Source organism: Mycetomoellerius zeteki, unplaced genomic scaffold (assembly GCF_001594055.1).
Source record: "Mycetomoellerius zeteki isolate Tzet28-1 unplaced genomic scaffold, Tzet1.0 scaffold244, whole genome shotgun sequence".
NCBI classification, from domain to species: Eukaryota; Metazoa; Arthropoda; class Insecta; order Hymenoptera; family Formicidae; genus Mycetomoellerius; species Mycetomoellerius zeteki.
In genome coordinates, this window is record NW_017257221.1 from 181647 (window position 1) to 197130 (window position 15484).

Genomic DNA, 15484 nt, shown 5'->3' on the forward strand with positions numbered 1-15484 from the left:
CTCGAAGCTGCTAGTCGGTCACGCGGCCGCGCACGGAAACACGCCGGGCTCGCCCTCCGCGCAGCAACAGCAGCAGCAAAAGCCGAGGAACAAGTCGAGGACGTCCGCCGGTAAGCGGCACGCGCCTATCACGGTTCTTTCTGTTTTTCCTTTGGGTTCTTTTTAGTTTATTTTAGATTACTTTCATTTTCGAATTCATATTTTTGGTTTTCGAGTATTTAATTTGTTCTTTTCTTCGCTTACATTTCCATGCGGGAAAAGTGTTCTAGAAAATCTTACAAGATTGAGCAGATCTTTTAAGCCCTGAGATCTTGGCGATGAATTTAATAATTAAAATCTCCATCCCCTCTTTAAAAAACTTTAATCTTAATTATTTTATATTGCATTATTTCGTAATTTAAAAATTTTTAATTCTTGAAAGGCACATTTAGAATATGACTAATAAATAATACTTTTCCCGTATAAGATGTGTTGCGATATTCTTGAATTATTTATCAGTTCCTTTGCGTAATTGTTTGCTTCGGCATCTTTAGTTCCGCTTCTTTGCACCGGCGTCGATTGTTGAAACTAAAGATATTAATATATAAATTTCAGGTAATTCTTATGCGCATTTTATTTTATCTGATTTTTTTAGTGCTATATTGAAAAATCTGACTTATCATGTTTTATGCAATTTATACAAGTTTAACGTAATCGACGCCAATGCGTTTTTTGTTTCTGATTTCATCATATTACTTTTCCTGTTACATTAAACTTCTTATTAATTCTCAGTTTTATTTAACTTTAAAAAATTTTCCAATAACTTTCTTTGAAATTATTTTTATCTCGCTTGTATTCTCTCCTTCGCTCGACATCCACTCGATACATCTTTCGGAAGCATTTCAAATATCGATTGAGTATGTAAAGAGGGCAAGAGAATATATACAGACGGGATATTATATCAATTTCGTTTCATTATTCAATTTTATTTTATTTTTTATCTTAATTTTAACCGTGAGCTTTTGGTGGCGGTCGTCTTACGCTTAAAGTTCGTTCAAAACACGTTCTTTCCACTCGTTTCTCTCGTTTTTTTGGACGAGCTGTATCACAATAGAAAGAAAACGGAAGAGAGAGGGAGGCACTGATTGTGGTTTTTTGTATTTTGCCTCACTAATGTGTTTTTTGCGTGGCACCCACTCGAGAGAGCGAGCGTGAAGCACCACACCCGATTTACGAAATGAAACACGATATATGTATCTATTATATCCCTATTTATAAATACGCATACTTCTCTCTCTGATCCCCCCCCCCTCCTCACACATATATCGTACACACTCACACGGACACACATACATGCGCAAAGACACAAAAATATGCGAAGAAGCACAGGTTTTTTTTCGATGTGGTGTGGCTAGCGCTGTATTTTTGTTTTTGTCACGGCAAAGCTCCCTCTCAAAGAGTCCACGGACCATTTTTCAATGGCGTACCTTCGGTAATTAATTTTTTTCCCCTCGTGCGAGCACACGCGGCTGGGTCGCATTCGTCGCGGATTTGCGGACAATTATAGTCCATCAATTATCATTCATAAAGTACGATCGCGTGACGCGCGACGAGATTGTACAAAGAGTTTCGAGCGATCGACGAAATTTTTGGGAAATTGTGCGTTTCTTTCGGTATCGTCCGTGTTGTCGTCGAAGTAAATGACGCCGCGGAGGAAGGAGGAAAGAAGACGGGGGAAACGAGAAACGGTTGAAAAATGCCGGATACGCTGATTGCGGTAATAATAGCTGGTCGCTCTCCAGCGTGGAGCGGCAGCGGTGGCAGCGGGGGCGGCGTGGTAAAAATCCTAATTCCGGGAACAATGGCCCTCGGCTTCGCGCCATGGAAGCCCGCTAATTGAATCGACTTACGACACACACCAACTAGCCGCGCGCGGAACTTCACGATGACGAAGAAGAAACCAGACGGCATCTACGGCATCGGCGATTCATTTAGCGACACCTACCGCGATCGTCGAGAAAATCGCCTGTGAGAAGGCCACGAAAAATGGCTCCCGTAACAAAGTACGTCAGTCGAAGTGACGCTTGAGAGGTGTCGATTGAGTAATACCTCGCGGCACGAAAAACAGGCGGTAGACACGGGATTGGCAAATATCCTTCGCGCGCAATGGGAAGGAGGTAAGAATGAGGTGGAACTCGATGGATACTAGAGTCCTTCTCCGAATGGACTAATGAAGCGAGGAACAATTTTGCTCACTCAGAGGAAGATAATTAATACAGTAAACGGTAGACACATAGATACATTGTACGGAATCGAAGATGTGAATAATAACATCTATATGTAGATAACTTCCTTTACAGAAATTTAATACTGGTAATTTTTTACTGAAAGACGAAGTAATTAATTATTTGGAAAAGGGGTTAAAAGTACTGCACAAAACAGTGCTTTTAACCCTTGACCCTTGTAATTGAAGTCTTTAAAGATATTGATATTTTGATTGTAAATTTTGATAGATAGATTTAAATATGTAAAAAATAAATAAAATGCAATCCGATTTTTATGATAAAAACTCGTTGTTAAACTTGACAAGTGTAAAGAATTTTTTTTTGTAGATTTTTATATAATCTGGAATGATAAAAAATTTGTTCTGTTTCTCGAATCCCCTATTCCTGATAGAAGAATTAAAATTTATATTGCTGATGAAGGGTTATTAATTACTTATTATATCTTTCATAGTATTAAATTGATTAGTATTAAGTCGCAACCACACTAGTGATTATAAGTGGCGATTGACAATTACTTTTCAACGAATTAGAGCAAAGTAATCGATAACTGCTTTGCTCTGATTGGTTGAAAAATAATCGCCAATCGCTAGTATGATTATGGCTTTAAATTTTTGTAAAACCTATGTTGATAAATTAATACAAACTATGGACATTTCCGGGCTTATGTAAATTTTCGAAATGTTGAAAAATGCATTGCAACACTGCTTTATAATATAAATGATAAATAAATTAGATGCCATTGGTGTGTTTGCACTTACAATTAAAAAGTTAATGAGATGTTCACAACTGAGCCGACGACCGAAAAGTCATCGGGGAGCAGAAACTTTACGGAAAATCCTGTTAAATTCGAAAGGATTGCAGAATTACGGCCGTAATTAACGGAGAAAGAAAAATGACAATAGAGTGGAAGAGAGATAATCATGGGCCAGTGCAAAATTCGTAATGGAACGCCGCTTCTTTCGTACTGAATCATAACTCGACCGTTGATGACAGAAGTGGTACGGGACAAGCGGTGGCTTCCTTCCTCTACTTCGTCGATTTTCTTCGCGCGCCAACGAGCACCGGTAACTAGGCTGTTTTGACCCTAAATAGTCCTCACTCGTTTGTTTCTGTATCAACAATAGATGCCTAACTTTCGCAACGGATGTTGAATAATAGAACACTTACAAAGGAATTTTCTGAAATTTTTATCAGCATGAATTACCTACTCGATATAAAAATAATGCTGACATAAAATAAAGACTACTTGACATATAATTTAAAAAATGAAGAAACATGCAATTGTTTTATTTAGGCGTGCATTTGGATACGTAAAAATAAAAAATGATTCCAAATTTAGCAGAATTTTACCGTGTTACAATATATCGTTTTATCAAGCATTTCGTGTTGTAATCCGGAAAGCTTTGCAAAAGTTGAAACGGAAGCGGTGATCTAACGAGCGCTTCGTTGCATGCCTGGCATTAAGGTCGGAGGTGATGTCGAAAATGGGAGCGATACCAGTCCTTTTGGGGTGAAACCGGCCATTTTAGCGTCACCTTCTGACACGAGGACTATATTACGAATAACGACGCAAACGAGCGTCACTTCGACGTTTCGTGGCTGATACCCATCGTCTGCGTCAGAAACTCTTCCATCATTACAAACCGATCGATAGTCAGAGAAACAAGGAAATATGTGTAGCCGGAAATTATTATCGGCGATAATATAAATGTCAAAGAACGATGAACATTCTATTATCAACAAAATTGATTGATAATTAAATTGCCAAAAATTTATTCCGCCAAAGGGTGAAACCCGCGTTGTCGGTGAATAAAGCAAGGATGTCAATTCAAAAATAATATAGTACGAGAGAGAGAGAGAAATCAGGATTTAATCCGCAATCACCGAGGCGTCATCGAAATCAAATCGGAAAGCAGTGAGGGGATCAAGATTGATCGCGTTTATGCCGCTCTGTTATTGTCGGTATGAGAGAGGGATTCAGAACAGCATCGACGATTGACGGTAGTTGTAGGCGTTATCACCCTCGCATCTGCGGGTCGGTAAGACCGAAATCGAATTAAAACGCCGCGGAGGAGTGAATCGGACGAGTCCTTCCAGTTAGTTTCGAAATTGATCTCGAAACGCATCAAAACGACAATTAGGCGACCATTAAACATAGCATCTCTTTCACGTCAGAATCTGTATTTTGATTCTGTAACTATTACGGTAAAATAAAGTTTCAAGATAGCCAGAAAAGTAGAATTGGATTCGACCCGATGCTGCTTTATTCATATTTTATCTAATCAGTATAACAAAATGGTTAAAAAGAAATAAATAATATGTATCATGAAACCTCTTTCTCTGTTAAATAACGCATGGACTCTGTAAAATAGACAAAGCCAGGAGTCGCATCCGACTCCCCTTTTTACAAGAAGGTTAAATTTATTGAGTATTGTCAAACTATACTCAATTTGAGTCGTTTTCAATCATTTCCATAGGTCGCCACTTATTCAATATGTTATTAATTTGACTGAAACGACGAAGTTAAATTTAACTCAAGAAAATATATTAAATTAATTTTATTATTTACTTTAGACTCAAATTTAGTTTATTATTTACTAAATGCATATATAGACGTTAATATAAACGTTGTTTATTTTGGAGCTAATTACAAAAATGGATTGGTTTACATTCACAAATGAAGCTAAAAATAACAAAATGTTATTTAATAAGAGATTGGGCTGTCATTGTTTCTTTGATATCTAACAGTGTAATATCTGTGTAACGAAAATATATGTTACCGACATTATCATTAAGAATTACAGAATCGAGGTACAGGAATCTCGTCCGTGATGCTTCGCGTTCCTCGATTGCATCTTATACACGTGTATGACAAACCTGACGAAAAGACTGACGTTCGATTGCTCGGTTACAGATTCATCTACATGGTGGACTCGCAAACGAGCCGCTCGCGTGTCGACAATTACATGCGACCTACGTTACGTGTGCTAGAATTATTCCACCGCCGTCAAATTTCGCGTTAAATTGAGGTCGAGTCATTAATCAGCGACGCGCGTTCAATCGATATCGCCATCATCGGCACGACATCTTTTTGGAATTGATATGATTTCCAATTGTTATTATCCTTTATAAAATATGTCTCTCGCAAGAGATAAATTACACTACAAATTTTTTACAAAATCAAAACGCACACTAGCAATAGATGTCAACGACAGAATTGACCTAATCGCAGAGGTAGTCAGAGGGTGGCTTTTACGAGCATCGTTAAGATTGTTTAACAGCCACTGAACGGAGCCGTTTACTTTTATCTCGAATTGCTTAATCGTATCGCGTAACAGTCGACAATTCGGTCTCTCGTGCGTCAACGAGAGATTCGACGACGCAATTTAATAGCAATCATTTTCAGTAGCAGCCGATAAACTCGGCTATATCTCCGCGGAGGACGCAGCTCGGAGGACGAATCGTGAAACGCGCATTTCGGGCGAAGTGATCCTTATATCCACGTCCTTCTTTCTTCTTTTCCATCCAGAGTCGCGAGTTGTGAGAGATCTAAATTTATTTTCTAATTCCACGGGAAAGAGAGCTCTACCTACTTATTGTAAAAGAGGACTCTCTAATCAGAGATGGCCATTGCACTTTTGATTGGCCCGACATTTTCTGCAGGTAATTCATATTAGTCACAGCGAGACAGCACACATTTCTTTCTCTCTCGCATCACTGCAAAGTGAGATAGACATATCTTTTGTCACTTGCAGGATTTTGCAAAAAAATGAATGACAATCTTTTACGACCAGTCTTTGATTAGAGGGTCTCCAATTGTGGAAGGATAACGTCGATCCTTAGGAACATTTAGAAAATAAATTTGCCAATCTTCAAGCAACACCGTTCCTGTCGTCTGGTCATAGATCGGGAGATATGAACGAATCCCATCCTTTTTCTTCCCATGTCCGCTTCTTTCTCTCGCAGTGTCCTTGGGGACCAACCGCACTAACGTAAGTTCGATCCGTGAATCCTATTAAACGCCCATGGTCTTAAAGAGACTCTGCTTTTGCTCTGGTAATCGCTTGATATTGGTATGTCTGCAACTCTGCATGCGAATTCTTTTTCACGAGTCACCTGACTGTTTGCAAATCTCTGTAAATGCACGTTGATTCACCGAAGTCGATCTATATATCATTACGTTAAATTAATATTGTTATACCGCGTAATGTATTTATATTATGTATTTTATATGATCTTCAAAAGCCATGTTAGTTAAAAAAAATGTCATTTTATCAAAATAGTAGAAAATAAATGGAAAAGTACAAACACAAAAGTGGCATTTTTTGCATCAAAATTCTCAAAAGTATAACTTGTATGATGAAAGATTGAGAAAACGATGAGTGTGCCCCTTCGCGCGATCAACGTGCTTCCGTGTTCGCGTGGGAAACGTTAGAATCGAGTCCTCGAAAAGAAGCCTGAGCAGTTCCCACTTTGACAAATTCGATCTCGCGTTTCGCACGCGAACACGAGTGAGTAATATCGCTGCGCGATATGAACTGCGTCGAATTAATATGATTTTCGTTCCGTCGGGGTAGAGGGTCGCGAGTGCGTGAATTGCGGCGCCACATCGACACCCCTTTGGAGACGAGACGGCACTGGCCATTACCTCTGCAACGCTTGCGGGCTTTATTACAAGATGAACGGTCAGAATCGACCTCTCATCAAGCCGAAACGACGACTGGTAAGTACCTAAGCTGTGTTAATTCCTTGACGAGTAAAGTACGACCAACCGTACTATTATCTATATATATAGATAATAGTACGTCAAGCTCGATTAATCAGTCAACATAAAAATAAATAGAAGGCAATTTTATTTTTTACATTTAAAATCGATTGCTTCTGATTAATAAGTAAATACTCATATGTAAATTAATATCTGCTTTATTATGGCTAGATTAAGTAGGTAATTATGTAAAATGTTGAAAAATGGCGTGGAAGTGCATAGTGTTTTGCGCGATAAAATTCAATAAATTGATTTATTGAACTTAGTACACTGATATTTCCATCTCGAAAAAATTCTACGTCTTCTGTCTACACCTTATTCGTAAAAGTGCGTCCTTGATTACTTCCTTCGCGTATGCAAGACACACATACTTAATTAGTACGTACGTACAGCAGAGAGAACGAAGATATACGTTTCTCGCGGTGTATAGATATAGTAATCAGAATGCAAGATAAAACAAGGCCAAGTTAATTTCCTGTACCCGCTGATTAATATACGCTCCGCTTCTCTCCACTGTGATTAGCAGCTCCGTATCGCAACGGACCCGGTGATGGCGGGTCGAATGATTTTCGTGCGATGGATCGCCGTTATTGAAGAACGCGCCTCGCAATCTTCCGTTAAGGAGAACATCTGGAAACACTTTAATCACATCGGAAGTACGAGATCTGACGATTTAATCGATTTAAATTAATTGATCGGAAGATTAAATTGAACGGAAGAGACGTGACGCCCGAGTAAATTTCTATACGTGATGTTTTACGTGAAATGAGCAATTTTTCCACGTCATGAGAAAGGCGAGTGTCGAACACACAAATAGAAATGTTTCAAATCCGGATTAAATAGCGCATTTCAAAAACTACGACCGGTATTTTTATTTTAAGACCATCTTAAATAGATAATATCTTAAGATGCTAATACGACTCAAAGGCCGGTATTCATAGTCGGTTCTTATTTTAAGACCGTCTTAAGTAATGTCGTAAGATGCTAATACGGTTTTCTAATTGGTTCATGACATCTTAAGACTATATTTAAGACGATCTTGAATATAAGAACAGATTATGAATACCGACCTGTAATTGATCAGGATCTTAAGACTACACTTAAGACAGACAATTTTAAATATAAGAATCGACTAGAAATATCAGCCTATATAATTTATCGACTTAAATATAACTTCTGGGCTTGAACACATTTTCGCAGAAAGCGGATATGAACGTTTAACTCTCAAGATTGAGTTAAATATGTTTAAAAAATGAATATATTAATTATATCTCCGCAATTAACACACACTACTCATAAATTTGTATTACTTACATTCTTAAATTAGATACATGGTTTTCATGAGCACGTTTTCAATCGTGGCGCATTATAGACAGCGGCGAGTTCCGCACATATCAGGTCGCCGCCAGTTCGATCGATATCACGAACGGTAGCCGGAGGTTTCGTGCGATCGGCTCGTAGAATTCGTGTGAACTCGATCTATTTTTGGCGACTCGGCTAGCACCTATGTAGATGGAGCAGCCTCGTCCGAAGTACCGATGCGGAAACTCGATACCACCGGCTCTGCTTCCTCTTCCATCGTTCGGACTCTCCTCCTAATAGCGATTCGACCTGACTAAACACTCACGAAAATTCGCGGAATCGATCACGAAACGTCTGTTTTATGGGGTTTACACTTTCCGTCTCTCTAATCATTTATTACCCGAAATCGAACTCTTCTTTTTTTTATAGCGTGGTTGAATCGTTCTCAATAGTGCAAGACTAGAGGTTAATCTACATAAGTCACAAACGTAGTTCGCAACAGTTGTTACTTGCAGAAAATCAGAAGTGTCAGTGATATCATTGACTACTTTTTGATTGGTTGTCGCGACAAGCGTTGCGAATTACGTTTTGTGACTTATGTAGAATAACTAATATTTTTCAACACGCGACGAACGATTTTTATTATAAATTTTACAGTCGTGATTTCCAAATATTGATACAAAAATCCTTTTGATGGAGATATTCTTAGAATATTCGCGAAGCATGTGCGTGTCAATGTCGACTAAGCGATCGAAAGTATCATAGTGAAGCACGCAATCTCCGTGAAAAAGAAAGATTGTTAGGCCAATTATGTCCATTTCTATCACAATGTATAAGTTAACTTTAATCTCGGTTTAATTTACTCATTATCTCTTCTGATTCTTGGAACTATAAAAGGATAAAAAGCATAAGTTAAATGGAGGTTAAAGTTAATCTATCTCTTGGTCGAAAGATTGTTAGGCCAATTATGTCCATTTCTATCACAATGTATAAGTTAACTTTAATCTCGGTTTAATTTACTCATTATCTTTTTCTGATTCTTAGAATTAGAAAAAGATAAAATGTAAGTTAAACGGAAATTAAAGTTAACCTATACATTGTGATAGAAATGGACATTGGAGGTTCAGATGTGCTCTTAGCGTGCACTTTCACGAGTGTCACCCTCCATAAGTCCAGTTCTCAGATCACAATGATTCGCGGCTCACAGCATTCCAAAGCGAAGGTGCGTCTCGTCGAGAGCGGTACGAGAGATACAAAGAACGGACCGGCATATCTCCGATGCAGAAGCGTATTGACGTTTCACTATCCCTCTCGTTATCGCACTTTCTCCCTGGTACGCGATAGAGCAAGGCTGATGAATTCAAAAGTTTTTCACCGGCCGGCGTCGCCTCGCGAGTAATTATAGATATAGCGGCTGCACTCAATGCGTTCGTTAATTGACGAAGCTTTACAAACAGCATCATCGCCGCCTCATGTAATTTTCCGTAGCTATTATTTTTTTGTTGCTCGCTTAACACATCACAATCACTCTCTTTCGTGCAGAGCTCATTGCGATTTCGCTCGATCAAACCGTGCGAAACTGCAGTGCAATTTTTCAGAGGCAAATCACTTTGAAGAATATTCGGTACATTTTATTGTAAATCTCTGATTATACATATATTTCCGCAGTTATTCATTGGTCGAGTTATTTAACTCTCTACAATCATATTTTTACTCTCTCTGTAAATTGTCTGTAATTTGTCTTTTTTTGCTCAGCCCAAATTTTTTACTGTTCCAGGCTTTCAAAAAATGTGAAAAACAATTCAGAATTAATTTTCAATATTTCCATTACATTATCAAATAATTTTTACCTCAAATGTTATTTAATAAAAATTGAAATTTGAGAAGGATAAAATTTGAGAATGAAATTTCGCTTGCGTCGAAAAAGAAGGCCTAGATAATAAAAGGAAGTTAAAAGAAGAAAAGGAAGAAAATTTATCAAAGAATCAATCATTAACGCGTCAGAGAGTGGGACATTCTACATACATCCCAAATACATACCCTGCCTGCTGTGTATAATTCATTTGCTGTCACCGTTTAAACAGAGGCAATCGTTTCGCGAGTTCGCCATGACGACCCGTACAAATATTCCGACGCGATGATGAACCGACACGCCCACCCATCATTCATCCGCGTGCACGCGCGACGGTGCGGTGTGCGTGCGTGACGTGCGCGCGTAAAAACGCGGTCGGTCGATAAAATATGTATCGATTTAAAGTAGTGGGCGTACGCACGTGCGTGCGACACTTTCGGCGTTTTCCGTCATTTTTCCCCGCCGCGAGAACTCCAGATACCCTTTTTCCCCCCGGACGTTCTTAGGGCGCGTTCACACCTTGGCGGAAAAGCAGAAAGCGGAAATACAACAGCCAATCAAAATTCGCGATGGTAATAAGTAGTACAAAAAGCCGAAATTGTCAACTACCAGCGTGAGTTCTGATTGGCTGCTGTTTTTCAGCTTTCTGCTTTTCCGTCAAGGTGTGAACGCGCCCTTATTCACCGCGCGCCACTTACTTATCCCTGTTTACTTCCGGATAAAAAATTCATGCGGTCACTCAGCCGAAATTCATTCTCGATTGTCCTGGTTATCCCGGTAAAATGACGGACGATCGATCGATCCCATTCAGTAAAAGTAAACGATGCCGCGAACAATAACATTCCACGTAAGGGGAAAACATTACGAAAATTCCCCTTATCCATTCATTATTCAACGATTAGTATCTTGGTATGAAAATATAGTCAGAAACTATGATAGCTTCATTTAATCGCAAAGGAACTGACAGAATTAGACTTTCACAAAGGAGATCAGATTCTCGTAGCGAGAAATTAAATTTTTTTTTATGTAAAGTGAAAAACTTAATTTATTTTCAAAAAAGTGCGATCAACATGATCTAGCCGCTCACGTTTCAAGTATCAAAGGAAGCTTTCTAGCAAGAGATACATTATATTAACACAGGAATTATTCTGTTTTTGTTCAATATTTAGTGAAAGAAAAAAGAATAGAATGACAGTCTATGTTGATATGTCTCACTTGCTGGAAAGCTCCCAAAGTAAGGTTGAAAAAAGGGGGAACGTACGCAAAGACATATGCCCCCACAATATGTTTCATTTTTAGCGTGCGTCGGTTGGTTTGAATCCAGTCACAGATGTGTCGCCGAAAAACGGAGCAGATACGATCTGGGAAACAAAAGGCGGCCACCAGGTATACGCACGCGGGTGTGCACGCGGCCCACCACGCGTATATAATAAAGTCGTGGCATATATTGCCCACCACTCGTGTCCTCTTCCTCCATTGTACGTATTGAGCTACACGGAAATTCCGTACACGCATACGCGCGCACGTACGCACACGCGTGCGCCGTGAACTCCTGCGACGGCGAGGTTTCGATCAAGCAGATAGCAAGGGTTGCAACCCCCTCCCTCCCGTTGCGACCGACGTCCGCCATGTTTGATCCTTCAGAAAGATAAAACGCCGGCTTGAACAGCTGGGAAATTTTCGTTTTTTTAACCTCTCTCTCCCCTTGATTCTCTCTTTTTCCACCCCGCCTCACCCGTTCTTTCTCGCTGTTGCTCTCCGTTCGCGCTAAGGGTGGCTATACCTATATATTCGCGTACATGCGCGGAGTGGAACATTGCGCTCATGTCGACGATCATGGCGTCGACCTGCTGTTTTGTGAGAGAACGCGCGCGGAATACGATAAAATATATTATAATTTAATGTGATTCTTACACAGCTTAGGACTTTTGCTGAAGTATCTAAAAGTTTAGCTGGATCTAAAAATAATTTTGTTGGACAATTAAAATAATTATATAAGACGCTCAAACTGATTACTGGTTGAAATTTTTTGCAACATTACTCATCATGCTTGAGATTTCTACATAATTATTTTGAAGATCTGTAGCTAGCTAAATTTTTAGATACTTCAGCAAAATTGTTCTTTTCATGCAGCAATAAATATTAGTTGAGTTGTTTAATACAATATAATTAGATTATCAATCATATATAACGTTGTTGAGACATTATATCATTAATATTCAAGAACGATAATTTTTAATATAAAATTTTCGACCTAACATTCCTTTAATAGTTAAATCTTTCTCATCTGTTCTCGTTTTCAAAATATAAACATTTTCACAATTTTAATAATTGTATTAAAATTACCATATCCACGTGAGAAAGTAATGCGGAAGTCGCGGATTCGCTACCGGAATCGATCCTCGACGTTACACGGAGAGATGATCTTTTAGTCGAAGTCACAAGCCGCGCGAGTCTCATAGTCGCAGGAGAAAAGAGGAAGGCATAGTGCCAAGGAGAGAGAATAACTCTGCGCGCAGAGTCGCTCGTTAACGACTGTCCTACACGTTCCCCTGCTTCCCTTTTCTTCTCTCTCGTCCTGTGGCGATGTTTATCTGAACCCATGCCCGGTCCGTGCCGAGCAACGCTCGTCGAATTACGGTTCTCCAGGCGTTCCTGGGCATACCAGCAGAAACTAAGCTGCCATTGCTGTAACAGAAAACAGCAGCTTCGGCGAGACCTGTTAAACTCTGTTAAAGACACGCGATGCGTTTGCTGTCTGGAGAATTTATTAATATATAACAAAAACGTTCAGAAATAGTCGAGACTACGATTATATTTAACCCGATCCCGACTTTATCTTGCGAGAAGACAAGTTTAAATGAACGCTTCGAATTGGTTTCAAAAATTACATTCAAACTTCAGAGACGTCGAAAGATTTTCGAGAAACCATTCCGTTCGAGTTCAAGGAGTGACGAAGCGAGGAATGACCCCGAACTTTGCGGCGTGATTTTATCTTGTCGACTCTTCAGGTAGCCAAGATGGCGCGCGACCGAGAAAGCGAAAGAGCGACGAAGATCCCCGGGTGCAAAGGGTTATCCTCATCGATCTCCACGCGGAAAATGAATAGTGTGTTCTGTGTGCCAGAGTCGAAATTGTCCGATGTCCCGCACTCGCGCATTGTGTTTCTAAAGCACTAAAGACACCTTCGTACAAATGAACGTCTCAGAGTATAGGAGAACAAACCGGCCAATGACTCTGCATTCATTTACTAGGACTGGGATTTATTTCTCCTAGCTGAAGCATCGGTTTAAATGGCATAATAATTGAGCATGAATTTTTAATGGCCCTTGATGACTTGATAAAGTGTCGTTTACAATCTTCCTAGCCGCGTTGCGTCGTTACGGGGCGTATTTTTAGAGACTACTCGCTTTTTAGACTCGTAGACGCCCTGGTGTGTCACTTACGTGACGGTGATTGAACGTGTTTTAAAAAAAGGAAGGTAAAAAGGGTGCGTGGTACTCGCCAAGTGCGCTTGTGATTCTCGTAAAGGCGCAAAGCAATCCGGGCAATGACTTGGAATACGTCTTGCCGGTGCGCGAACTCGATTATTCCGCCGCGTGAAAGTATAATTCGTGGCGGCGACCAGCTCGTGTTTTTCGCATGCGCGCGCCGTGAAAATTTCCCTTCGCGTTCGCTTTTTATACAGACAGACACACGCTCCAGAGCGATGAAAATTTCCACATAATGCACCGCGCGGCCCGGTAATTGCTCTCATGACTCGTCAACGTTACGGTTTAATTCATGCGCTATATCCCGACAGTCGTTTCAAATAACTTTTCGATTTTTTTTTTTCGATCTGGTACGTGCGGCAATTCTCCTCCGTTACTCTCGCGCGAACCTGTTCTGGATCATAGATCTTTCCTCAAACAAAATATTAGTTTTAAGACTGTTAGAAAGGCCTCGATTAATTTGAAATAATTTATGAAACCTCACATATCGATGTGAAAAACTATTCGCTAATTTCATTTTATATGTTTAGAGATTGCTCATTAAATTATATGAAAGAGGAAAGCGATTTACTTTCTCTCGAGAATAAAATTGGAAAAGTCTCAATAGTGGAATCGTATCTGCCGACGAAAATTCATTGCTGGTATTTTTTTTTGTCACGAACAAGAGCAAGTCTAGTATCTCCAACTGTCTTATGGTGGTCTATGAGCAGCATTCGCTGCGAGCATGTCGGGGGCAGCAACGGAGACTGAATTATGTACCAGATGCAAATATCGTCGATTGTTCGGTGCCGCTGGCGTCTTCCATCCATCTTTCAGCTTCCTTGAAAATTCCGCTCATGAGATACAGGATTTGCATCCGTTCACACTTTGAATACGACGCACTGTCCTCGCAAGCGAGATCGGCACTCGTCTCTCTTTCTTTCTTTTTCTCTCGTCTCGTCGAATCCCGTTTACGCGCCTTTCTTTCCCTTCTTTCCTGTATCTCGCGACGCCGATCGATATTCTTTTATGGCGCCTCCAGAATCCATCGACGATTGAATCTCGATCAGTGATCGGAGAGTGAATTTACAAGACCGTGGAACGCTTCTCGTGAAACAATAGCACACGAATTCACGATTTCTCCGCGAACAAAAGAGCTCGTACATATCGTCCCGATCAATTGATTCGTTATTACATCGCACTTAACTATTATATAAGATATAACTATTACATGCTGTAATATATGACAATCAATGTATTGTAATACAAAGTGATTGCATCACGACAGTTATTATGTTCCAAGATCATAGAATGATAATTCATAAATAGCTATTTAAGACTTTTAATCTGTTTATAATAATTTTGAAGTTAAATATATGTATATAAAGGGCATGGAAAGAGTAATTTTACTGGAGAATTTAAAAATTTAGTTAGATATAGATTTGAAAATAATTTTGTAGGAATCTTAAGCATGATGAGCAATGCTGCACAATGCTTTGGTATTCCAGCAACCAATTTTGTCGTCCTAACTAATTATTTTGATGGTCCAGCAAAATTATTTTCAGATCTGTGTTTAAATTTTTAGATTCTTCAACAAAATTGCTATTTCCGTGTATTTATACGAACCTCCGTAGAGTTGTTAGTGTATAAATATTATAATATTAATATATTTATAAGTCGATAAAATTTAATTCACAAACAATGGGAACGTACCCATCAATGAAGTTAATTACAAACGTTTCGACTCTGAATTTGAATCTTCTTCAGTGCAGAAAAAAGTTAAATACAATTTATTAAAATCATAAAAGAATAATACAGCTTAATTAAAATA

The 15484-nt window shown here is 39.3% G+C and overlaps 1 protein-coding gene across 5 annotated transcripts in view; it reads left to right on the forward strand.

The window, feature by feature from the left end:
• Positions 1 to 15484, forward strand: part of LOC108723551 (GATA-binding factor C) — a 93847-nt gene that overhangs the window by 24464 nt on the left and 53899 nt on the right. For all 5 annotated transcript variants that reach the window (XM_018449384.1, XM_018449389.1, XM_018449388.1 and 2 more), the window contains exon 4: positions 6842 to 6987. In XM_018449384.1, the coding sequence (XP_018304886.1) occupies positions 6842 to 6987 (146 nt within the window). The remainder of the gene's footprint in view (positions 1 to 6841; positions 6988 to 15484) is intronic.